Below are 25,899 nucleotides of genomic sequence, written 5' to 3'. Positions count from 1 at the left end.
ATATCGATGTTAGACCAATCTTCAGTCTTGCGGTTCTTGATTGTTCCTCTTCCCTCTTCAGACTTCCTCTTCCCTCTTCTGACTTCCTCTTCTCTCTTGAGACTTCCTCTTCTTTTTTCCGTATTAAGAGTAGGCCTTCTTTCTTGAGAATTCGTCTTCGTTCTTGAGGGTTCGTCTTCTTTCTTGAGGATTCGTCTTCTTTCTTGAGGGTTCGTCTTCTTTCTTGAGGATTCAGGTTTCTTCTATCCGACGACGAAGGACCACCGCTGTTGCTTATGCAGATTTTATTTGCTGGGACTGAAGAAAACCCGCGGTGCAAGTGAAGATCCGGTTTATTTGGCAAACCACATTAAAAATACAAAGTTAAAAAGTAAAATACAAGTAAAAAAGCTTAGGTAAAAATTCGTAAATAATCGATGTAAAATCAGTGAGAAGTAGAGAAGAAGTGATTCGTGACGTGTCCAATCAGATTCTTATTGGAAATCTTCGGTCCGGAACTAGCGGGCTGTGCGCGCATTACGTCGGCCAATCAGGAGCGCCGCGCCATGTATCTGCTCCTCGCGTCGCTCCCCGCGCCATGCCCCGCGTCGCTCCCCGCACCGCTCCCCGCGTCGCTCCTCCGTTTCGCGATGCAATTAGCGGGTCGTGCGTGAATTAAATTAGCCCGCGACCTCCTCCTCTCGGCTGTCCGTAACAATGAGTATCAAATGAAAGGGCTCAACAAGCAGAATACAATATACTAAAAAAAATTAAATCCAAGATGGCGGCCGCTACAAAATGGCGGATAACGTAGGTTTTATCAATCCGTCGGATAACGTAGGTGTTAACGCCGGTACGTTAATGTTAAGCTAAGCTAATAGAAGTTTAGTATAGAGCTAAGGGGTAGCTAGCTAAGGGGTGGTGACTCCGAAGAGAGCTAAATAAAACCGAACCCGTCGAGTGCTGATCGTACACTGATTTATTGTTTCCACCAATTGAACCCACTGCAACGTATAACGTATGACAAAGTGCACGCTATGCTAAATTAAATTAAGTACAATGAATTCTAATTTGTAAAGTAATAAAAAATATGAATGTGCGTGCGTTAGCTCGTACATCTTGCCAACCAAAAAAGGAGAAGAACAGCTTAATAAGTACAATAATTAAATCAGATTAAGAATAACAATGAATTAACAAACTAATTTAAGAAACAGTTACTTATTGGGAAACAATATTTGCTAGCTAGTAAGTAAATGCTTATAGAAATAATATCTTAAGTAAATTCAGTCCATAAAATTAATATGTAACGTAAGAGTCCGCGTCGTGAGCTAGTTACCCTCGGTGGGCGCGACTATTTCACTAAAAGAGTCACACGGTATGGGGATCGACACTGAACGCGGAGGTTTAGGAGGCGCGGTGCCTCTATTTTCACTTAAAATGCCCATGCTCATTGATTTACGCAATTCACTACACTCGCGATCCACGTGACGCATGGCGGCGCGGGCTGCGCAGGCGGCGCTCACCGGGACCTCCCCCCCGGGAGACACTGCCAGCTTGATACGGCGTCTCCTTGCTCTAAGACATGCTGCTGCTATACCTGTCACCACTAGTACAGCTAGTATGCCGTAACTAATGGAAAATTGATGGATATCATGAATGCTGAGATCGGGTGCTGACTGTTGCTTCAAGTTGTTTATCTCGTCCATCACCTGACGATATATTTGCTCGTGGTTCTCTGTAGTAAAGTTGTAGCTGGATGCAGATGTCTTGATGACGCTATTCAAAATAGATACCTCTGGGGTTTCGATAGAAGGATGTATATTTACCTTACGTAAGAAGTCGGTGTGGGAGTGAATAGTAAATAGATCGCTTTTAAGGGTGCAACCTTGACCTATATCTAAAAGGCCATTGCCCAGTAAGGAATGCATGTTCATCGTAAGATCAGCTGTGCAAAACGTGCGAATGTTGCATTTATTGCAACATGAGTATAGCCATGAGTTCTGTCGGTGTAACTTGACCCATCTATTGACACACTGTGATTGTTGATAAATACAGGGTGACGTAGCCTTGCCCGCATTTATCAAGGTAATATTACAGATGTTTTGTTGCAGATTTAAGTCATAAGCAGGTTTATCTAAGGTACATAGTATTCTTTCTTCAGATGCATGAGTACATGCTTGTAGATCGTAATCTGATAGGAATATGACTACGTCTTTTCTTAAGTTAAATGCTAGATATGGGTAGCTAGGTACGGTAAGGTAAGTAAGGTTCCCGTCCTTGTTCTGTGGAATGCTGATTATTTTGTCGAGTTCGTAGATTTCGTTGCTGACTAGAGGGACTTTCATTTCAATGATTAGGTAGTTTTTATAAACCTTTGCGAATACCTTTAGTAGCTTGTAGATATCTCTTATATTTCCCGACTCTAGGGGTATTTTGAGATCGCCCTGTAGCTGGCCAGATATAAAGTTGATTTGTTCTTCTAGCTGCTCGCTTGTGAACAGGTGCGCGTCGATGCGGCCGTGAGTGATGTCAGTCACAGTATCTATCAGAGAAGTTTGCATGCGTCTCAGACTGTCGAGAATGATGTTAGCTGCTAACGCCGATGACGTAATGTAGAGGCCGTTGTCGACGTCAGACCGTAATCTGTTTATATCGGAAGATATGCTGCGGAGATGCTCATTCATTATTGAAAATTGCTTATTCATTATCTGTTCGTTTCGTTGAATGATGTTTAACTCTGCCTCAATCACTACAGTTTGGTTTTTTATAAGAGTTTTAAGATGATTTTCGTTGTAGGAGATCTTCTCGATGTCCTTGGCATATTGTTGAGCAAAGTTGTCGTCTAATACGCCAAACAAATAATTAGCTAAGTTTCCGATACCATTTATCAATCCTCTTTTCTGACGTTTACTGCTGGGGCTCCGTAGAAGTCGGTTGTAGTGCTCGATCTCTGTGAGTTCGTGTGTAAGCTGATTCGTAATTTGCTGGTATTGAGAGTTAGTAGACTTCATTGTCATACCTGTTAAATGCTTCACGTAAGTTTTCATGTCAGTGATTGCTTGCCAGTAGCCGGTCATATTGTAGTAGACTATTAGTCTCCATTCATCACGAATGTATTGTAGATTGGATACCTTGTCGAAATACAAGGTTTTGCTGTCGTTTAAAGCTGTTGTTCTAATTTGAGAGATGTCTTGCTGTGAAGTTGGAGAGATCGTCATCGTAAATAGTAAGAGAGCCAAAGTGAAACAGTTTTTGAAAGTTTTGATACGCTTATTTCCACATGCTTTTCCGCCTGTGCCAGCTGGAGCTGGAGATTGCTGGTCAGTGCCAGTAGCTGACGCGACGTCATCTTCTTTAGCTTTTTCGACCGGTAGTAGTATTAGCTTTGTTATAGGTCGTTTGCAAACTTTGTTTTCAGTTTTGACAGACACAACTCTGACGTATCCATCACTGCCAGGATGAAGCTCTACGACCCTGCCGAGTGCCCACTTGCCTGGAGGTAAGTTGTCATCTTTAATTAGCACGATGTCGTCGATGTTTAAGTTTTTTGTAGGTGTTCTCCATTTGGAACGAGTTTGTAGCTGCTGAAGATAATCGGATGACCATAGTTTCCAAAAATGCTTGTTCATGGTCTGTACGAGTTGCCAACGTGTTGGTAAGTTGACGTCATCGGGGTCAGTTTGCGGGCGGGATAATAAAGAATCCCCTATCAGAAAGTGTCCTGGGGTTAGATAGCTGTCCTCAGGGTTCTCTGTCAGAGCAAACAAAGGACGCGAGTTAAGGCAGGCTTCAATCTGCAGTAGGAGAGTAGTAAACTCTTCATAGGTGAGTATTTGCTCACCTAGTACTCGTTTCAGATGACGCTTAAAGCTTTTTACGGCGGCTTCCCATAAGCCTCCTGCACTAGGCCACGCAGGTGCATTAAATGACCATTCTATGTTCATTTCGCTTATTTTGGTGAATAAATCCTGATTTAGAGTATCTAATATTCTCCTGTATTCGCTATCCAACGCTCTTTTAGCTCCGACAAAGTTAGTGCCGTTATCACTGTACATTCGACGAGGCGTTCCTCTCCGCGCACAAAAACGGCGAAAAGCTGCTAAAAAGGCTGGAGTGCTGAGGTCGGACACCAGTTCTAGGTGAACGGCTTTTGTAGCTAGGCAGACGAACACAGCCACATAGCCCTTGCTAGTTTTTATCCCCCTGCCCTTGCTAGCCTTAAGGTCCACGTGCCCTGTAAAATCCACGCCAGTATGTGTGAATGGGCGGGAAGGAGTCACTCTGGCCCGGGGTAGGTCGGCCATTACTTGCTGTTGTTTTTCGGTGCTGAAGCGACGGCATGTAACACATTTTTGTAGCTTGTTTTTGACGGTTCGCATGCCGCTTATAATCCAGTACTTCTCCCGTATGTAGGACAGGGTAAGTCGTGGTCCGCCGTGTAGGGTAGTTATGTGAGCTTGGTTTATGATTAAGTCAGTAAAACGGCTATGACTGGACAGGATTATTGGATGTTTAGCTGAGCTACTTGCTAGTGAACGTCCAAGGCGGCCACTCACCTTTAAGATCCCATGCTCATCTATGTAGGGACAAAGGTTAGCTAGTTTGCTGTTGGGTTGAACATGACCCTTGACCTTAATACTCTCCAAGTCGTCTTTAAAGTCATTAGATTGCACATGCTTGATAATTAGTTCATAAGCTTTGTTTATTTCTGTAGCTGACAAGACAATGTTATGTTCCGTACGTCTGTGACGTAGCGCCGCAGTGAAACGCGATACCCATGCAACGACCTTTGCAGCACGCGTGATAGAGCTATTGTTATTTAATAGATCATTTATGAATGATAAGCTTGGTTGATGTAAAGTGGAGTTTACACTGAGCCTTTTAGTTTCAAGTGTCGTTGGCTCATATGTTTTGTTTTTGATGTTACTTGGTTGAAAGTTAGCTAGCAATACCGGGCCGTTCCACCAAAGTTGAGTATTTGTAAGCTTGTCGACCGTAAGTCCTCTGGTGGCACAGTCGGCGGCGTTGTCCTCAGAACGGACGTGGTTCCAGTGCGATGCCGGTATAATTTCAGTTATTTGTTGCACTCGATTCGCAACGAACTGTTTCCAACGAGCTAAGTCGCCGTGGAGCCATCCCAATACTACTGTGGAGTCAGTCCACGCGTAAACATCATACTTGCTGTTCATTAGGGAAGCTTTTATAATTTTCATGAGCTGAGCTAGAAGTAGGGCACCGCATAGTTCTAGTCGCGGCAGTGTTACCTTCTTCTTTAATGGCGCTAGTTTTGTTTTCGCTGCGATCAGTCTTGATGTGTACTCACCCTTGTCATCCTGCGCTACTAAGTACACAGAGCAGGCGTATGCTTTCTCCGACGCGTCGCTGAAACCGTGTAATTGAAATGCCTTCTGTGTGTCACCTAGGTGTCTAGGTATATTAAAATGACTTACATTTTGAAGGTCATTTCTTAGCTGGACCCACTCGTTTTGAATTTCTTCAGGGATAGGGTCATCCCACCCTATGCAAGCAGACCATGTGTTTTGAAAAAGTAGTTTAGCTCTTATCGTTAGTGGCGAGAGCCAGCCCAACGGATCAAATATCTTCGATATTTCTGAGAGTAGCTGGCGCTTCGTGTTACATGCCTCGGCGTGCTCTATTTTGTTTGTAAACATGAATGAGTCAGATGAGGGTGTCCACCGAAGCCCAAGTGTTTTTCGAGACTCGGAGCACTTAAAATCAAATGGCTTGTCTATCTGATCGGTCGGCAAGTCTTTTAAGAGCTCAGAGTTATTTGCTGACCACTTCCGTAGATTCATTCCTGCGCCTTTTAATATCTCTATCAGCTGATGCTGTAGCTCTTTAGTAGCTTCAATCGTGTTGTCACCGCTAAGTAGGTCATCCATGTAGAAATGGTTTTCTAAAGCCGCGGCGGCAAGAGGATATTTCAAAGCATCGTCTTTTGCTAGCTGTCTCAAGGTGCGCATTGCTAAGTATGGAGCGGCCTTCGTTCCATACGTGACCGTTGTTAGGAGGTATTCCTGGAGCGGTTCCTGTGGGGACTCTCTCCAAATGATGCACTGTAGATGTTGATCGCTTTCTCTTATTAATATCTGGCGAAACATCTTCTCTATGTCAGCTGTTATAACATATTTGTATTGTCGCCACTTTAGAATCAGGGTTGTCAAGTCATGCTGCAAGTTCGGACCGCATTCCATGACGTCATTAAGGCTGAGTCCGGAAGTCGTCTGGGCTGAAGCGTTGAATACTACACGCAAGCTTGAAGTAGTTGACTCAGGCCTTACGACTCCATGATGGGGCATATGGTATGTAGTTTGGTCACCCTGGTTCGCACGTCGCATATGGCCAAGCTCCCGGTATTCGTTTATGAATTGTATGTAGCTATGAAAATAATAGTCATGTTTTGCCATTTTGCGTTCTAGCTGAAAGAATTGAGCTGTTGCTTTAGTTTTAGAAGAACCTAATTTTTCTTCATAATTCTGCTTCATCGGTAGGGCTACCTCATACCTACCGTCTTCAAGGCGCTTAGTAGTAGCTACGTAATGCTCTTCACAAAACTGTTCTTCCTTTGTTAAATCAGCTGAAGTGTTAGGTATTTCTTCCATCTCCCAGTATTTAGCTATGTCAGCTAAGTTGTTAACGACTACACTACAGTTGAAAGTTTTGACGTTTCCAGACAAGATCCAGCCTAGCTTAGTTTGCTGAGCTATAGGCGCGTTGTGAGAGCCTTTAACAAGACCGCTCATAATCACGTCTGAGTAAACACATGCATCAAGTAGTATGTCGATAGACTTAGATACATTGTAGTCAGGATCAGCTAGCTTCATATGTTGGATGTGTGGCCATGATCGTTTTGAAAATGAGATGTTGGGAAGATCACCTATCACTCGAGGAATAACACATGCTTCTGTGTTAAAGCTGTAGTCGTCGTAGATAGATTTGCATTCAAGTGACATAAGATGTTTGCTTTGTTTATTGACGACACCTACGCCAAAAACAGATGCGCTAAACTTCTGGCGTGGAAGCCCTAGTAGCTGTGCAGCGTTTTCAGATATAAGTGTAATCTGAGAGCCTTGGTCGAGTAACGCTCGCAATGTGACGTAGTTACCGTCGACCGCTTTTATTTTTAGTAAGACAGTAGCTAATAAAACTTCTTCGTCATCAGCAGCGACGTAGCTTGCTGTATGAGGCTTGTTGCTGGTTGACCTAGTCGGCGGAGACGATGTAGCTAGAAGTTGTTTTTGCTCAGTAGTGGGCAATGTAGGCAGTGTCTTAGAGTGCAGTGACCCGGCATATGCGTCATGCAATTGCGTATGATGTTCATTGTTGCATTCTTTGCATCTTTTAATTGAATTGCATTTATTGCTCGAATGTTTAAATAAGCAATTTTTGCAAAGCTGTAGTTTCGCAACTGTCCTCAATTTCGTTTCCGCTGGCATATTTAAAAATTTTTGACATCTGAATAGCTCGTGATCGAAATTACAAAGAGGGCACTTACACGTAGATGTATAAGCGGCTTGATATCTCGATGTATATTTGTTGCTAAAGTACGTCGGTTTGTAGTTAGACTTAGCTTGTTGCTGTGACGCTGGTTTACCTGAAGCTGAATAATCTCGTTCTCTCTTATGAGTAGGTTCTAGAGCCATGAACTTACTCTCTAGAAAAGTCATGAGTTCATTTAAGGTCGGTAAGTCCCTAGGAGACTTACGTGCTTCCTTGTAGGCATTGTAGGTTTCGCTATCTAGCTTTTTTGTCAATAAGTGTACTAATATCGGATCCCAAGTATTAGTATCCACACCCAAGTTGTGTATGGCGTGAATACATTCCGTTGTGGTATCGTAGAGACGTTTAATCTCGAATGAGGTCTGCTTGCTGATGCTGGGTTGATTTAGGAAGGTCTCTATTTGGGTAGTGAATAAGACTTGGGGATTGTTGTAGCGATGAGTAAGTATCTCCCAAGCTATGTCGTAATTTTCAGCCGAGATATTTAAATGCTGAATTAAGCGTTCCGCTTCTCCCTTTACTTTACCTTTCAGGTGTTGCATTTTCTGAGCCTTTGATAGAAAATTGTTGTTATGTATAGACTCGGTGAATAAGTCATAAAATGTAGGCCAGTGGGTGTATTTTCCTGTAAAGGTAGGTATTTCAAGTAACGGGGTTGCTTGCTGAATATGAGACGTAGCTGATAATTTTTGATAAAGCTCCTTCTTAGTTTTCTTGAACGACGCTTCCTGTCTGATAAACTCGTCTTGGTAAACTTCATCTTCACCTTCAAGGATGTTGTCGATTTCGAGATGTAGCTTATCGATAGTACTCCATCTAGTTTGGATGCTGCGTAACTCGTCTTCTAACTCCCACTTCTCACTGATTTCGCTTACATTGATGCTAGATATAGGTTAGGTTTAAAGAAACTTTATTCTCATTAAAGATAATGAATCACTTACATGAGAAGGAGAACTTAATTACATTAATATGTTGTCGTTCATATTACACTTACATCGCACTATTGTAGGTCACACATAACACTCGTTAACACAAAAATCGGTATATAGGTACACATTATAGTTTGTTGTATTGGGATTTATATCAATCACCTCCTCACAACTACTATTTAGGTAATTTGCTTAATATATTCCGCTAATTTATGCTTAAATTCATTAATTGATTCACATTTTTTTACATGTGAGGGTAATTTATTATAAAGTTGTGCTCCCTCGTTAGTAAACATTCGCTTACCGTAGTTAGTTCGGATCTTCGGAAGTACCAGTAAACTGGCCCGTCTTGTGGAGCGTTTAGATGCGTGTCTCTTTTGTGTGAACTTAATTGACGTGTGGATAATTCCGCTTGTTATTTTTCGAATAAGAATGCATGTGTAGTATGTATATAACTGTTTTATGTTCATTAGATTACTCTGTTCGTACAATTTGGCTGTTGGCATTGAATACGGATAGTGAAAAAGAATTTTGATAAGTTTGTTTTGGATTACTTGTAATTCGGATAGTTTGGTTTTGCATGCACTACCCCAGATTTCTATAAGATACATAAGGTGCGACTTAACTAGGGCATTGTAGATGGTCATTCGCACTTTACGGGGGGCACAGCGTACTAGATCTCGCAATGAACCTATTAAGGAACATAGTTTTTTTCCGACAGCCTCAATATGATTTCCCCATGTCAATTGGCTATCCAGTCGCAACCCTAAATATTTTTCAGTATGTTTCTCTTGGAGAGGTATGTTATTTATTGTTAGGGGTGCATAAGTAGGGATATGCTTGTTTTTGGCTTTAAAAATTATGTAAGCAGTTTTGGAAACATTGACTGTCAGTAGGTTTGACTGCAACCAATTACATAGGGTATCCAAATCTTTTTGTGCTGTCTCAATTATGCCATGTATGGAACCACCAAAGTAGAACAAGCAGGTGTCATCTGCGTATAAAGTTATGTGGCCGTTTAGTCCTAGATTAGTGATACTGTTTATATAGATCAAAAACAAGAGTGGGCCCAGTATGGATCCTTGAGGAACACCATATGTTATAGATATTAGTCACTTAAATGCTCTAAAATTAGTTCTTTGCAAGGACATAAGCTCGTTAACCTTGCTAGAACCGATCTGAGGTTTAGTGTTAGTACCTGTACCTGTACCCGACTCCGAAGGGTTTTGTGCCTCATATGGCTCAAAAGCTGCAATTTTTTCACGCGTGTCATAGTAGTACTTATTAGTGCGTTCGTAAATAGCTTCCTTAAAGTATCTTTGAGTTTTAATAGGCACCGATTCGAGAGTAATATTGTTTTGCTCGAACTCTCCCCAGAGGCTATCTAAAGCGTCTAACCGTAACTTAAGATACTCCGAGGTCTTGCGACGAGATGAATCTTTGTCGAAGTTAGTACCGATGCGCTGAAGCTCGCTGACAATCTCCTCTTGGCGGTTGAAGAGTGATTCATAGTTTGTCATTGTAGTAGGTTAAGCAAGTAAAATAAGAATGATCTTACTTGAATGTTGCTGCTAGGCAAGCCTCCCGACTCACACAAAGAAGGGCTGCTGGTGCTCAGTGAGTCGCTCACTCAAAAGTGTGACGCTGTTGGACGAGTAGGCTGCCCGCTTTTTTGCAGAGTGATATAGGCTTATCACTTAAAACAGTTTTTCAGGCACTAAGTCCGCACTGAAATAGCTAAGTTCAGATAAAAGTTCGCTGAGACCCTATAAATCGCCACGCGGTAGAGACACGTGAACGGATATTGTCACAAATCACTGGGTCAACGTACGCAGAACCGTCCGAATTTTCACTCGCGTGTGGTCCCGCTTATACGGTAGCTCGAAGGACCAAATGTTAACGCCGGTACGTTAACGTTAAGCTAAGCTAATAGAAGTTTAGTATAGAGCTAAGGGGTAGCTAGCTAAGGGGTGGTGACTCCGAAGAGAGCTAAATAAAACCGAACCCGTCGAGTGCTGATCGTACACTGATTTATTGTTTCCACCAATTGAACCCACTGCAACGTATAACGTATGACAAAGTGCACGCTATGCTAAATTAAATTAAGTACAATGAATTCTAATTTGTAAAGTAATAAAAAATATGAATGTGCGTGCGTTAGCTCGTTTTATCAATCCCATCAATATGGGTGTTACGGACAGCCGAGAAGAGGAGGTCGCGGGCTAAGAAAATTCACGCACGACCCGCTAATTGCGTCGCGAAACGGAGGAGCGACGCGGGGAGCGGTGCGGGGAGCGACGCGGGGCATGGCGCGGGGAGCGACGCGAGGAGCAGATACATGGCGCGGCGCTCCTGATTGGCCGACGTAATGCGCGCACAGCCCGCTAGTTCCGGACCGAAGATTTCCAATAAGAATCTGATTGGACACGACACGAATCACTTCTTCTCTACTTCTCACTGATTTTACATCGATTATTTACGATTTTTTACTTAAGATTTTTTACTTGTATTTTACTTTTTAACTTTGTATTTTTAATGTGGTTTGCCAAATAAACCGGATCTTCACTTGCACCGCGGGTTTTCTTCAGTCCCAGCAAATAAAATCTGCATAAGCAACAGCGGTGGTCCTTCGTCGTCGGATAGAAGAAACCTGAATCCTCAAGAAAGAAGACGAACCCTCAAGAAAGAAGACGAACCCTCAAGAAAGAAGACGAATCCTCAAGAAAGAAGACGAACCCTCAAGAACGAAGACGAATTCTCAAGAAAGAAGGCCTACTCTTAATACGGAAAAAAGAAGAGGAAGTCTCAAGAGAGAAGAGGAAGTCAGAAGAGGGAAGAGGAAGTCTGAAGAGGGAAGAGGAACAATCAAGAACCGCAAGACTGAAGATTGGTCTAACATCGATATAAAAACATCGATATATTCTTAATTTCAACTTCTAGTTTCAACGTCCTAATTTCAACAAGGTAGCGCAGTCTTGTCCACCTAACGGTGCCAACGGGAGGCTGTGTGCACATCATACGTCCGTTAGGACGGAAAAGTGACTCCTTGAAGCGGGAGTCGCTACTCGCACAGCCTTTTTCGAGGTTACGAGTTAGCCGTATAGCCTTTTTCGAGGCTGCGGTAGCTTCTGGCTTACGCCGAAGAATGCCCATCACGAGGAGCAAGAAGACCTTTGAAGCTAGAGAGAACACCTTTGAAGCTAGAGAGAACACCTTTGAAGTCAGAGAGAAGACCTTTGAAGATAGAGAGAAGTCCGCGCTCGCCTCCGCCGCGCCAATGGTACTCATCGAGAGAGACACGGCCGCGCTCCCGCGCACCACGACGTCAGCCATGCACATCGATGAACAGCCTGCCAGCACGTCGGCAGCGTCCGCGAACACGGTTGTCCCGCAACGACGACTCGTCACGTCCACGGAAGGGGGGCAGGTGCAAGTCCCGCCTGTCAGAGCAAGTACCCGCTCCGTGCGATCGATGCGCTCCACAGCAAGTACGGCGGCGCGCATCAGACAAGCCGAGCTCGACGCGGAGATACAATTAGCTGAAATGAAACAGCAGGAACTCCGTCTAGAAGCCATCAAAGTCAAGGCGAAACTTGAACGGAGCGTCGCAATGATAAGGGAAGAAAGCGAAAGAGGAAGCCAAATCGATGAACAGGAAATCGCCGCTGAAACGCATACGGAGGAACAGCAACGCGTCCACGACTGGTTGATTGAAATGGAATACAGCCAGCCGCGGGGGGAGGGACGACGCCCGCCTCAGCACAGTATGGAGCCTGTTCTATGCGCGAGAAACGCGCACGCGAGCGAGCGAGATGGAAGATGGAATCGAGAGGCACGAGGGAAAGAGACGGAACTACGCCCGCCTAGCCCTATTCCTAATCAACGTACGAGCTTTCATGCGACGAATAAAGAAGAGGACACGGTCGATAGAATAGCACAAGCGCTAGAAAAGATCGTGAATAAACGTCCGGTGCCCCGCCAAGCCCACGAGCTGCCTACGTTCAGCGACGCCGCGACGGAATGGCTACCCTTCAAGGCGGCCATGCGGGATTCTACGATGATGTATAAGTATTCAGACTACGAGAACCTCGCACGGCTACGGAACTGTCTACGAGGGAAAGCACAGGAGACAGTCGCCGCGCTGCTATACTCACCGACTAGCCCCGACGAGATTATGCGAACACTGGAGCAATGTTTTGGAAGACCAGAGATGTTGATCGAACGAGCGATGGAAGATATAAAGAAGTTACCTAAGTCCGGTACGTCCGCGGGCGAATTGAACACCCTCGCGGTCAAGTTGAAGAACATCGTATGCGTATTAGGTGGCGTCGATGAAAGAGGATATCTCCGAAACCCCATGCTCACACGAGAGGTCATCGAGAAGCTAAGCCCACATCTCAAGTCTAGGTGGTATGACTTCGCCTACGAACACGGAGACCCCTCGGAAGCCGAGATAGCAACGCTGTCAAGATTTTTGGAACGTGAGGCCGACCGTGCGATACGATTTTCATACGCCACATCACCCCAGTCGCTGAAGGAGACTTTCAACAATCAAGAAAAGAAGTCGTTTTCACGTGAAAGGCCACGTAAAGACGTGAAAGTCTACGCAACCACTGAAACACCCACCGCACCGACCGTCGAGAGAGAAAAGGAAGCCGTCACAAAACGATGTCTATGCTGCGGCGGCAACCACGACGTACCCGATTGTAAGAAATACAAGAGGATGACGGTCAACGAACGATGGCAGTGGGTGAAAGAAGAGAAAATATGCTTCAAGTGCATCAACGGAAAGCACAGGAGATTCACATGTAAAGCAAAGAGGTGCGGAATAGAAACCTGTCTCTTACCTCACCACAGTACGTTGCATATGGACACGTCGCCCGCCGCAGCTACTCAACCGAAGTCACCGCCAGTAAACGAGGAAAATGTCTTGTCCGCGTCGGCCATTACAAGCGGCCCGGTCAAGGTGTTATTGAAGGTGTGCCCGGTGGAGATACGCGTACCGGGAGGACCGTCATTGAAGAGGTACGCGCTACTAGACGAAGGCGCTACCATCACGCTCATGGACGAAGGCCTAGCGAACGACCTCGGCGCCAGAGGACATGTGAGCCCGCTACACATACACGGGGCCACAGCGAGTCAAAAGGAGACGCAAAGTCGAGTCGTCAAGATTGAAGTACGAGGCCAACATGAAGAGCAGTTTCACGACATTTTATTTATTTATTTGTACACAATAGAACACAGAAAGAAACACACAAAGAAATCAGACAGTACAGGTAAGCTTATCTCTAATAAAAATAGGTAAAAAAACTTTTTAAGTTAAACGGTTTTATGTTAAACATACATTGCAATGTTTAAGCTAAATGTACTAAAAACCAAAAAATAATAAAATAGATACAGTCGTGGGAATTATAAACATATGCATAGACTAGACTAAAATAAAACCGTGGGGCACGTCAATTGTCTACAAATTATCGACTTAATGTGCGATAGAAGAATCGTTTAATTCGTCGTTAGGCAGTTGGCCCGCAGACGGTGAGGAAATTACTTACTATTTTCTTGCTCATGGAAATTCCAATAGTTTTACACTCCATGTAAATAAAAGAGATGTTTCAACTAGTTTATCGTTGGATATTCACACTGCTGGCTGGCGAGGAATCGTTTCACTGCTCGTAGTTTGTCTTTAATCGACAAAACATATGATAAAAGTACTACTCGCTCACCACTATGAAACCCTAAAACTCGCTTATAATCGAGCTTGCTAGCTTGTTTCCACATTCTAGCCCTACTTATCACACGTCCATCGTTGTCGGTTGAACAACTGCCTAATTATAGTGTAACATTACAAAACAAACATTTTAATCAACGATTGTAGACAATTGACGTGCCCCACGGTTTTATTTTAGTCTAGTCTATGCATATGTTTATAATTCCCACGACTGTATCTATTTTATTATTTTTTGGTTTTTAGTACATTTAGCTTAAACATTGCAATGTATGTTTAACATAAAACCGTTTAACTTAAAAAGTTTTTTTACCTATTTTTATTTTCTAGTTTTTAGTTTTTATTTCGCATTCTGTTTAATTCATTTAGTGCTTCATTATTGCAAGGTTTCGTGCCCGTTAGTTTATTGCAGTCCAACTCCTCTATACGTAGTCCCTGCAAAGATCTTACTCTACTAAGAGCCACGTAGGCTTGACCTTCTTCAAACAGTTTCGCACCTAAGTATACGACTGCGTGATCCACAGTGATGCCCTGCATTTTATGTATTGTAGAAGCCCATGATAGTATTGATATATGATATATGATAGCCTCGAGTCTCTCTCTGTCCTTCTGTGTCAGTGTCCAAGTTTCACATCCATAGAGGGCTATACTCCATACGAAGGTTTTGACACATCTTTTTCTGATAGATTTGGCAATCCTAGCCTTGAATATGCACCCTTTGTTATGGAAAGCTTGTTTTGCCATTGCTATTCTGGTTTTAACGTCTAAAGTACATCTTGAGTCATTCGTTATTATGCTGCCTAGATACTTAAAGTTCTTTACATTTTCAATCGGGATATTATTTAACTTAATTATTTGGCTGTCTATTTTTGGAGTTTTGGAAATTGTTAGAATTTTGGTTTTACTTATATTAATTTTAAGGTCGTATTTTTCAAAAACTGTGTTCATTGTGTTAAGTAGGGTTTCTAGGTCTTCTTTTGCCGCAATATAGTAAGTAAGTAAGTAAGTAAAAAAATAGGTAAAAAAACTTTTTAAGTTAAACGGTTTTATGTTAAACATACATTGCAATGTTTAAGCTAAATGTACTAAAAACCAAAAAATAATAAAATAGATACAGTCGTGGGAATTATAAACATATGCATAGACTAGACTAAAATAAAACCGTGGGGCACGTCAATTGTCTACAAATTATCGACTTAATGTGCGATAGAAGAATCGTTTAATTCGTCGTTAGGCAGTTGGCCCGCAGACGGTGAGGAAATTACTTACTATTTTCTTGCTCATGGAAATTCCAATAGTTTTACACTCCATGTAAATAAAAGAGATGTTTCAACTAGTTTATCGTTGGATATTCACACTGCTGGCTGGCGAGGAATCGTTTCACTGCTCGTAGTTTGTCTTTAATCGACAAAACATATGATAAAAGTACTACTCGCTCACCACTATGAAACCCTAAAACTCGCTTATAATCGAGCTTGCTAGCTTGTTTCCACATTCTAGCCCTACTTATCACACGTCCATCGTTGTCGGTTGAACAACTGCCTAATTATAGTGTAACATTACAAAACAAACATTTTAATCAACGATTGTAGACAATTGACGTGCCCCACGGTTTTATTTTAGTCTAGTCTATGCATATGTTTATAATTCCCACGACTGTATCTATTTTATTATTTTTTGGTTTTTAGTACATTTAGCTTAAACATTGCAATGTATGTTTAACATAAAACCGTTTAACTTAAAAAGTTTTTTTACCTATTTTTATTTTCTAGTTTTTAGTTTTTATTTCGCATTCTGTTTAATTCATTTAGTGCTTCATTATTGCAAGGTTTCGTGCCCGTTAGTTTATTGCAGTCCAACTCCTCTATACGTAGTCCCTGCAAAGATCTTACTCTACTAAGAGCCACGTAGGCTTGACCTTCTTCAAACAGTTTCGCACCTAAGTATACGACTGCGTGATCCACAGTGATGCCCTGCATTTTATGTATTGTAGAAGCCCATGATAGTATTAAAGGCAACATTCTTCTTTCAGCCGTCATCCCAGATTCAATTTCTAAATTTTAATCTTATTATTATACGCCATTTAGTGGCTGCGCCCATCTTAAATATTGAGGTTGTATAGTGTACTGTATTCTTCTTGTCAAGCCCTTTTATTTGATACCCATATTGGTGGGATTGATAAAAAATTGTTATAAGCCATTTGGTAGCGGCGGCCATCTTAGATTTCAATTTTGCATAGTAAATTGTATTCTACTTGTTGAGACCTTTCATTTGATACTCATGTTGCTGGGATTGATAAAACCTAAGTTATCCGCCATTTTGTAGAGGCCGCAATCTTGGATTTTAATTTTATATAGTACATTGTATTCTACTGGTTGAGCACTTTCATTTGATACCCATATTGATAGGATTGATAAAACCTACGTTATCCGCCATTTTGTAGCGGCCGCCATCTTGGATTTAATTTTTTTTTAGTATATTGTATTCTGCTTGTTGAGCCCTTTCATTTGATACCCATATTGATGGGATTGATAAAACCTACGTTATCCGACGGATTGATAAAACCTACGTTATCCGCCATTTTGTAGCGGCCGCCGTCTTGGATTTAAATTTTTTTAGTATATTGTATTCTGCTTGTTGAGCCCTTTCATTTGATACTCATATTGATGAGATTGATAAGTACTTAGTTCATTTTGCGATGGATGTAATTCTGACTACCCCAATTGGGATATAGCCGTGAGCTTACGTCATGTTCTACCTCTGGACTTCAAATAAATATGTTTCCTTTCCACTATTGATAAAACCTACGTTATCCGCCATTTTGTAGAGGCCGCCATCTTGGATTTATAATGATAATGAATAAACATAATTGTATTGTCACCAAAATCCAAAGTGTATACAAAATTTTAGATTAATCGGTTGACAGAAAGAGGGTGAAATTTGAATTACTAAATTTGACCCAAGAATAAATAAAACAAACGGGGTGAGCTAAATATAAAACCGTTTAATTTTGCATAGTAAATTGTATTCTACTTGTTGAGACCTTTCATTTGATACCCATGTTGATGGGATTGATAAAACCTACGTTATCCGCCATTTTGTAGCGGCCGCCATCTTGGATTTATAATGATAATGAATAAACATAATTGTATTGTCACCAAAATCCAAAGTGTATACAAAATTTTAGATTAATCGGTTGACAGAAAGAGGGTGAAATTTGAATTACTGAATTTGACCCAAGAATAAATAAAACAAACGGGGTGAGCTAAATATAAAACCGTTTAATTTTGCATTGTAAATTGTATTCTACTTGTTGAGACCTTTCATTTGATACCCATGTTGATGGGATTGATAAAACCTAAGTTATCCGCCATTTTGTAGAGGCCGCCATCTTGGATTTTAATTTTATATAGTACATTGTATTCTACTGGTTGAGCACTTTCATTTGATACCCATATTGATAGGATTGATAAAACCTACGTTATCCGCCATTTTGTACCGGCCGCCATCTTGGATTTAATTTTTTTTAGTATATTGTGTTCTGCTTGTTGAGCCCTTTCATTTGATACCTATATTGATGGGATTGATAAAACCTACGTTATCCGCCATTTTGTAGCGGCCGCCATCTTGGATTTAATTTTTTTTTTAGTATATTGTATTCTGCTTGTTGAGCCCTTTCATTTGATACCCATATTGATGGGATTGATAAAACCTACGTTATCCGCCATTTTGTAGCGGCCGCCATCTTGGATTTATAATGATAATGAATAAACATAATTGTATTGTCACCAAAATCCAAAGTGTATACAAAATTTTAGATTAATCGGTTGACAGGAAGAGGGTGAAATTTGAATTACTAAATTTGACCCAAGAATAAAACAAACGGGGTGAGCTAAATAAAACCGTTTAATAAAACCGTTTCAAAAAGAGATTTCTTCCAGCAGACCTACTACGATAAGGATACATGCAGTGTATAATACTACAGATAGACATACCTACATACGCGTACAAATCTTATGAAATTACAAGAACAATTATACTTACTAATATAAAGACAAAATAATAATAACAATAAAAATATAAACAATAAATTTAAGTAGACTTACATATTATATAAAAATACTACAACAATCAATATATATGCCAATAATATATATATGTATATATATATATATATATATATATATATACAACTAATGCAACTCAGATCAGACTTAAATAATGGTTCTTTAAACTTTTTTTGAAACTACCTACAGTGACACATTCTCGAATGCCCTTTGGTAATGCATTCCACAACCTGACAGCCTGCACGGTGAATGAGTCACCGTACATTTGTGTAGTATAGGTGGGAGTTTTTAGCTGCAAGTTGTAAAAGGGACGGTGAGTACGACCAGATGCTGAGAAATATGTGAAACGCTCCCGCATGTATTGAGGCGTCAAGGGATTATTTAAAATATTAAACAAGAGAACAAGGATATGATATCGCCGTCGATACCTGATCGGGAGCCATTTCAACAGTTTTCTGTGTTCCGAGACATGATCATACTTGCGGAGACCAAAGATGAAACGAATGCACAGATTCTGAAGTCTTTCAAGCTTATTGACAAGCTCTTCAGTAGCATCAAGGAAACAGGAGTCTGCGTAGTCAACGATAGGAAGCAAGAGGGTTTGAGCAAGAGATATTTTAGTTTTAAGTTGAAGATAACTCCGAAGACACTTCAACGAGTGGAATGCGCCATGCATTTTTCTGCTGACTTGATTGATGTGGGAGGTCCACGACAAATTACAATCCAGCAGCAGGCCGAGATTTTTGACAGTCTCAGTGTATTGTAGTGGTGTACCATTAAATATAACAGGTGGTAGATCCAAATTGCGAAGACGCTTGTACATCTGTCTACTACCAATAATAATGACCTGTGATTTAGTCGGATTAACAATCAGTCCAAAAGATTCAGCCCACTTGCCAATACAGCACAGGTCATCATTCATGGCAGCAACAGCGGTAGCAACTTCGTCAACCATAAAATGAGAGTAAAGCTGCAGATCATCAGCATATAGATGGTAGTGAGATGATATGACCTTAGTGATTGAGACATCACCGCCCACACGGTGAAACAACTTACGATCGGAAGCCAGACGGTGAAAAGGAAGTTCGTCGAATACGAACACTTGAAGCACCTACCACTCGACGACATGAGTTACGAATCGGCGCGCCCGAGCCTACTGATCGGCGCCGACAACTGGCATCTGATTATCTCGAAGGAAATCCTCATCGGCAAACGCTACGAGCCCATCGCATCACGCACCGAGCTGGGATGGACGATACATGGCACGGTGCCGCGGAGCTTGTACCGAGGGGAGGATCAACTAGTCCTCCACGTACACGCCAAGACGGAAAAAGACGTGAGGAACTTCGCTAATGAAGATGAGGAATTAAACGCGCTCATCAAAACACACTACGACGTCGACGCCCTAGGAATTGCCTTGATAACGAAGCCGAGGAAGGCCGAAGAGAGAGCGATCGACATCTTCAATAAAACCATCGAACGAGTCAACGGAAGATATCAAGTGGGCCTGCCATGGAGAGACGAGCAAGTAGTCATGCCGCCCAGCTATGAAATGGCTTTCAGGAGACTGCGGACTATCGAGAGGAAGATGGATCAGTCCCCCGAATTCCAGGCAGCCTACACAAGCCAGATAGAGAACCTACTCACGAAGGGATACGCCGCAGTAGCTAACGGAGACGAGAGAGACAACGACAAGTCATGGTACCTACCTCACTTCGCCGTGACGAACCCTAACAAGCCAGGGAAGGTACGCCTAGTCTTCGACGCAGCCGCCAAGTCGAGAGGAGAGAGCCTGAACGATCACCTCCTAGATGGACCCGACTTACTGCGAGCCTTACCGGGAATTCTCTATCGCTTCCGGGAGAAAGAGGTCGCCGTCACCGCCGACATACGTGAGATGTTTTTACAAGTAAAGATTCGCCCTGAAGATCGACCGGCTCAAATGTTCCTGTGGAGAGGTAACGAACGAAAGAAGCCACCCACGGAATACGTCATGTCATCGATGATATTCGGCGCTCGAAGCTCACCATTCCTAGCGCACAGTGTGCGCAACCACAACGCACGCGCGCACGCTGAGACACACCCCGTGGCCCTCCGAGCGATAACAGAGAGCCACTACATGGACGACTTCGTGGAGAGCTACGCGACCAAGGAGAAAGCAAGACGAGCAGTACACGAAGTAACTTACGTACACGAGCAAGCCGGGTTCATACTAGCCGGCTGGAACTCAAGTAATGAAGACGTCATACGAGACATACCCCCGGACCATAATTAAAGCACATAATAACGGGTTCTTACCGCGTTTAAATGGGGATATGAGACTCCCGATATTTCGACACTGTTGCAAGTGCCATGATCACGGGATGACTGATGAGATTGGAGTGGAGTAGGTAGATCCATAATTTTCATATTTTTCTATTTTCTTTTTTTTATTTTTTTCATATCCCCATTTAAACGCGGTAAGAACCCGTTATTATGTGCTTTAATTATGATAATAACCGCGTAAACTTAAAACAATGTATACCCCCGGACCGCCGCGCGCAGCTACCTAAGGAAATGGGAACCGCTGGTCATCAAGGTAAGACTCTAGGTCTAATATGGGAGGCCACTAAAGATGAACTAATGTTCAACACCGCGCTGCCTAGGGTACCGGAGGAGGTCAAGACGTCAGCACGCCCGCCGACTAAGCGCGAAGCCCTCAGCGCTGTCATGTCGATCTTCGACCCACTTGGACTGCTAAGCCATCTCACCATAACGGCTAAAATCCTACTGCAAGACTTATGGAGACAACAGAGGATAGGATGGGATGACCAAGTGCCGGAAGAAGCCGCCGAGGACTTCACTAAATGGATACGAGCGGTCGACAGCGTGCGAGAAGTTAAACTGCCTCGTTGCTATGCGCCAACGAAGGGAGTACTGGAACGTCAGCTACACGTATTTAACGACGCGAGCGACAGAGCGTACGCCACGGTAGCGTACTGGCGAATCAAGTACGAAAACGGAGAGGTCATCATCACGCTCGCCGGCGCAAAGGCTAAGGTAGCACCGGTGAAGGCACAGAGCATACCGCGACTGGAACTGCAAGCCAGCCTCATAGGCGCACGACTCGCCCACAGTATACAAGAAGAACATAGACAGAAGGCTGACAGGATCGTGCTCTGGTCAGACTCGAAGACCGTTCTCCACTGGATTCGCAACGACATCATCAAGTACACGCCGTACGTAGCTCACCGCGTAGGCGAGATCGCTAACCTCACGCACGTCGAACAATGGAGATGGATACCGAGCGAGTTAAATGTAGCCGACGACGCCACACGACCTAACTACGAGGTGCGAGCCGACGAAAGATGGTTCATTGGCCCGGCGTTCCTCCGGGAAGAAGAAGAAAGGTGGCCATCGGAACGCACCGAAGAGGAAAATGACAACGGACTAGACGAGATAGTCTGCGCCACGGACAACAGCGAGGGGCCGGCCTACCTACCTGACATAAGTCGGTTCTCCTCTTACGAGAGACTCGTCCGTGCGACAGCCTACGTCTTACTAGCCGTCGATAAAATGAAGAAACGAACGCGAACACTGAAACTCGCCCATATCACAAAGGCAGAAGAGCTATGGTATAAGAAAATGCAAGAGGACTCGTACTCCGAGGAAATAGAACGACTGAAAAAGGACTTGAAGTTACGTCCGAACAGCGCGCTGCGTAAGCTCGACCCACGGATAGACGACAGAGGCTTACTTACGCTACACGGTCGCGTGGGCGTGGCGAGAATAGGCGAGCAGTCAAAAAGCCCGCTAATAATGGACAGCCGCCACGCTTTCACCCGGCTACTCGTCGCGCACGCACACAAGGCGGCGAACCACGCCAACCGAGAGCAAGTTGTCAACGACCTGAAACAGAAGTTCTATATCACACGTATACGACCTACAGTACGAGCCGTGGAGCATTCATGTCAACTCTGCAAAGTGAAAAAAGCCAGACCGAGACCGCAAGTTCACGGAGACCTGCCCTACGAAAGACTCGCAGCGCACGCGAGGCCATTTAGCTACACGGGCCTCGACTTTTTCGGCCCTATGTACGTCACGGTCGGGCGACATAAGGAAAAGCGCTGGGGCGCCCTGTTTACGTGTCTCACTACGCGAGCGGTCCATATAGAGATCTCACCGTCGCTATCTACGGATTCCGCTATTATGTGCCTACGGCGGATGGCGGCGCGGCGGGGGTGGCCAGTAACAATCTACAGCGATAATGGGACGAACTTTCATGGCGCGGACGAAGAGCTGCGAGCAGCGCAACGAGAGTGGGGCCCACAACTCAAGGACTTCGCTCTACTACAACGAACGAACTGGAAATACATCGCACCCGGGGCACCGAATCAAGGTGGAGCATGGGAGCGGCTAATACGCTCGATTAAGACAGCGTTAGTCGCCACACTACACGAGCGCTACCCCAGGGACGAAGTACTCGCCACATTACTCACGGAGGCAGAGTACACGGTCAACGCACGCCCTCTCACTCACGTGCCTGTTGAGCCAGGAGACATGGAGGCGCTAACACCGAATCACTTCCTACTGGGGACCTCCGGCGGCCTACCCACTACCGGGCCGTGCAGGGAGGTAGACAGGAGGACCTGGAGAGCCACGCAGGCGCTGGCTGACGTGTTTTGGCGTCGATGGCTAACGGAGTACCTACCTACACTCATACCACGTGGAGGCACACGGAGCGGGCGCGGAGCGGACCTGAAAGTTGGTGACGTCGTGATTATCACTGATCCAGTACTGCCGAGGAACATCTGGCCACAAGGTGAAGTAATCCGACTGCATCTAGGACCCGACGGACTGACCAGAGTCGCTGACGTACGAACAAGAGGAGGGATATTCCGCCGACCTCTACGACGTCTCGCCGTCCTCCCGGTGAAAGAAGGCTGCGAAGATCTACGCCGAGGGGAGGATGTTACGGACAGCCGAGAAGAGGAGGTCGCGGGCTAAGAAAATTCACGCACGACCCGCTAATTGCGTCGCGAAACGGAGGAGCGACGCGGGGAGCGGTGCGGGGAGCGACGCGGGGCATGGCGCGGGGAGCGACGCGAGGAGCAGATACATGGCGCGGCGCTCCTGATTGGCCGAAGTAATGCGCGCACAGCCCGCTAGTTCCGGACCGAAGATTTCCAATAAGAATCTGATTGGACACGACACGAATCACTTCTTCTCTACTTCTCCTTTTTACTTTTTAACTTTGTATTTTTAATGTGGTTTGCCAAATAAACCGGATCTTCACTTGCACCGCGGGTTTTCTTCAGTCCCAGCAAATAAAATCTGCATAAGCAACAATGGGTATCAAATGAAAGGGCTCAACAAGCAGAATACAATATACTAAAAAAAAATTAAATCCAAGATGGCGGCCGCTACAAAATGGCGGATAACGTTGGTTTTATCAATCCTATCAATATGGGTATCAAATGAAAGTGCTCAACCAGTAGAATACAATGTACTATATAAAATTAAAATCCAAGATGGCGGCCTCTACAAATTGCGGATAACTTAGGTTTTATCAATCCCATCAACATGAGTATCAAATGAAAGGTCTCAACAAGTAGAATACAATTTACTATGCAAAATTGAAATCTAAGATGGCCGCCGCTACCAAATGGCTTATAACAATTTTTTATCAATCCCACCAATATGGGTATCAAATAAAAGGGCTTGACAAGAAGAATACAGTGCACTATACAACCTCAATATTTAAGATGGGCGCAGCCACTAAATGGCGTATAATAATAAGATTAAAATTTAGAAATTGAATCTGGGATGACGGCTGAAAGAAGAATGTTGCCTTTAATACTATCATGGGCTTCTACAATACATAAAATGCAGGGCAGCACTGTGGATCACGCAGTCGTATACTTAGGTGCGAAACTGTTTGAAGAAGGTCAAGCCTACGTGGCTCTTAGTAGAGTAAGATCTTTGCAGGGACTACGTATAAAGGAGTTGGACTGCAATAAACTAACGGGCACGAAACCTTGCAATAATGAAGCACTAAATGAATTAAACAGAATGCGAAATAAAAACTAAAAACTAGAAAATAAAAATAGGTAAAAAAACTTTTTAAGTTAAACGGTTTTATGTTAAACATACATTGCAATGTTTAAGCTAAATGTACTAAAAACCAAAAAATAATAAAATAGATACAGTCGTGGGAATTATAAACATATGCATAGACTAGACTAAAATAAAACCGTGGGGCACGTCAATTGTCTACAATCGTTGATTAAAATGTTTGTTTTGTAATGTTACACTATAATTAGGCAGTTGTTCAACCGACAACGATGGACGTGTGATAAGTAGGGCTAGAATGTGGAAACAAGCTAGCAAGCTCGATTATAAGCGAGTTTTAGGGTTTCATAGTGGTGAGCGAGTAGTACTTTTATCATATGTTTTGTCGATTAAAGACAAACTACGAGCAGTGAAACGATTCCTCGCCAGCCAGCAGTGTGAATATCCAACGATAAACTAGTTGAAACATCTCTTTTATTTACATGGAGTGTAAAACTATTGGAATTTCCATGAGCAAGAAAATAGTAAGTAATTTCCTCACCGTCTGCGGGCCAACTGCCTAACGACGAATTAAACGATTCTTCTATCGCACATTAAGTCGATAATTTGTAGACAATTGACGTGCCCCACGGTTTTATTTTAGTCTAGTCTATGCATATGTTTATAATTCCCACGACTGTATCTATTTTATTATTTTTTGGTTTTTAGTACATTTAGCTTAAACATTGCAATGTATGTTTAACATAAAACCGTTTAACTTAAAAAGTTTTTTTACCTATTTTTTTACTTACTTACTTACTTACTATATTGCGGCAAAAGAAGACCTAGAAACCCTACTTAACACAATGAACACAGTTTTTGAAAAATACGACCTTAAAATTAATATAAGTAAAACCAAAATTCTAACAATTTCCAAAACTCCAAAAATAGACAGCCAAATAATTAAGTTAAATAATATCCCGATTGAAAATGTAAAGAACTTTAAGTATCTAGGCAGCATAATAACGAATGACTCAAGATGTACTTTAGACGTTAAAACCAGAATAGCAATGGCAAAACAAGCTTTCCATAACAAAGGGTGCATATTCAAGGCTAGGATTGCCAAATCTATCAGAAAAAGATGTGTCAAAACCTTCGTATGGAGTATAGCCCTCTATGGATGTGAAACTTGGACACTGACACAGAAGGACAGAGAGAGACTCGAGGCCTTTGAAATGTGGTGTTGGAGGAGGATGGAAAGAATAAGTTGGACAGAAAGGGTTACAAATGAGGAAGTGCTAGTAAGAGTAAGGGAAAAGAGACAAATACTGAGAATTATTGAGGACAGAAGAGGCAAGATGATTGGACACCTAATAAGACACGACGAATTCATTAAAAACATCATAGAAGGAAAGCTAGAAGGAAAGAGAGGAAGGGGAAGACCAAGAAGAGCTTACATGGAACAGATTAAAGAAAAGGTTAACGTCGTGTCTTATAGGGAAGTCAAGGAATTGGCCTTTGATAGACTGGAATGGAAAATGCTACACCGACAAGAGCGTGGCTCTTAAATTGATGATGATGAATCAACGATTGTAGACAATTGACTTGCCCCACGGTTTTATTTTAGTCTAGTCTATGCATATGTTTA

General features: G+C 43.1%; 3 protein-coding genes across 4 annotated transcripts in view; all 3 read left to right on the top strand.

Annotated features, from left to right (window-relative positions):
- Positions 1 to 25,899, top strand: part of LOC126381270 (uncharacterized) — a 321,493-nt gene that overhangs the window by 153,089 nt on the left and 142,505 nt on the right. The gene's annotated exons all lie outside the window — the stretch shown is intronic.
- On the top strand, positions 12,145 to 19,212 carry LOC126381279 (uncharacterized). Its single transcript, XM_050030775.1, has 3 exons — positions 12,145 to 13,605; positions 18,673 to 18,820; positions 19,127 to 19,212. The coding sequence occupies exons 1-3, from the start codon at positions 12,145 to 12,147 to the stop codon at positions 19,210 to 19,212; spliced, it is 1,695 nt and encodes a 564-aa protein (XP_049886732.1).
- On the top strand, positions 20,778 to 23,207 carry LOC126381278 (uncharacterized). Its single transcript, XM_050030774.1, has one exon. The coding sequence runs from the start codon at positions 20,778 to 20,780 to the stop codon at positions 23,205 to 23,207; it is 2,430 nt and encodes an 809-aa protein (XP_049886731.1).

Source organism: Pectinophora gossypiella, unplaced genomic scaffold (assembly GCF_024362695.1).
Source record: "Pectinophora gossypiella unplaced genomic scaffold, ilPecGoss1.1 Pgos_42, whole genome shotgun sequence".
NCBI lineage: Eukaryota > Metazoa > Arthropoda > Insecta > Lepidoptera > Gelechiidae > Pectinophora > Pectinophora gossypiella.
This window is presented reverse-complemented; position numbering and strand designations above follow the sequence as displayed.

Excerpts from the sequence above, each read along its gene's own strand:
- LOC126381278 (XM_050030774.1), top strand. The coding sequence starts at position 20,778 with ATGGGAACCGCTGGTCATCAAGGTAAGACTCTAGGTCTAATATGGGAG.
- LOC126381279 (XM_050030775.1), top strand. The coding sequence starts at position 12,145 with ATGGAATACAGCCAGCCGCGGGGGGAGGGACGACGCCCGCCTCAGCAC. Across the intron at positions 13,606-18,672 it reads GTCGAGTCGTCAAGATTGAA|TTTTCTGTGTTCCGAGACAT; the intron begins GTACGAGGCCAA and ends CCATTTCAACAG. Across the intron at positions 18,821-19,126 it reads CAACGATAGGAAGCAAGAGG|CACAGGTCATCATTCATGGC; the intron begins GTTTGAGCAAGA and ends TTGCCAATACAG.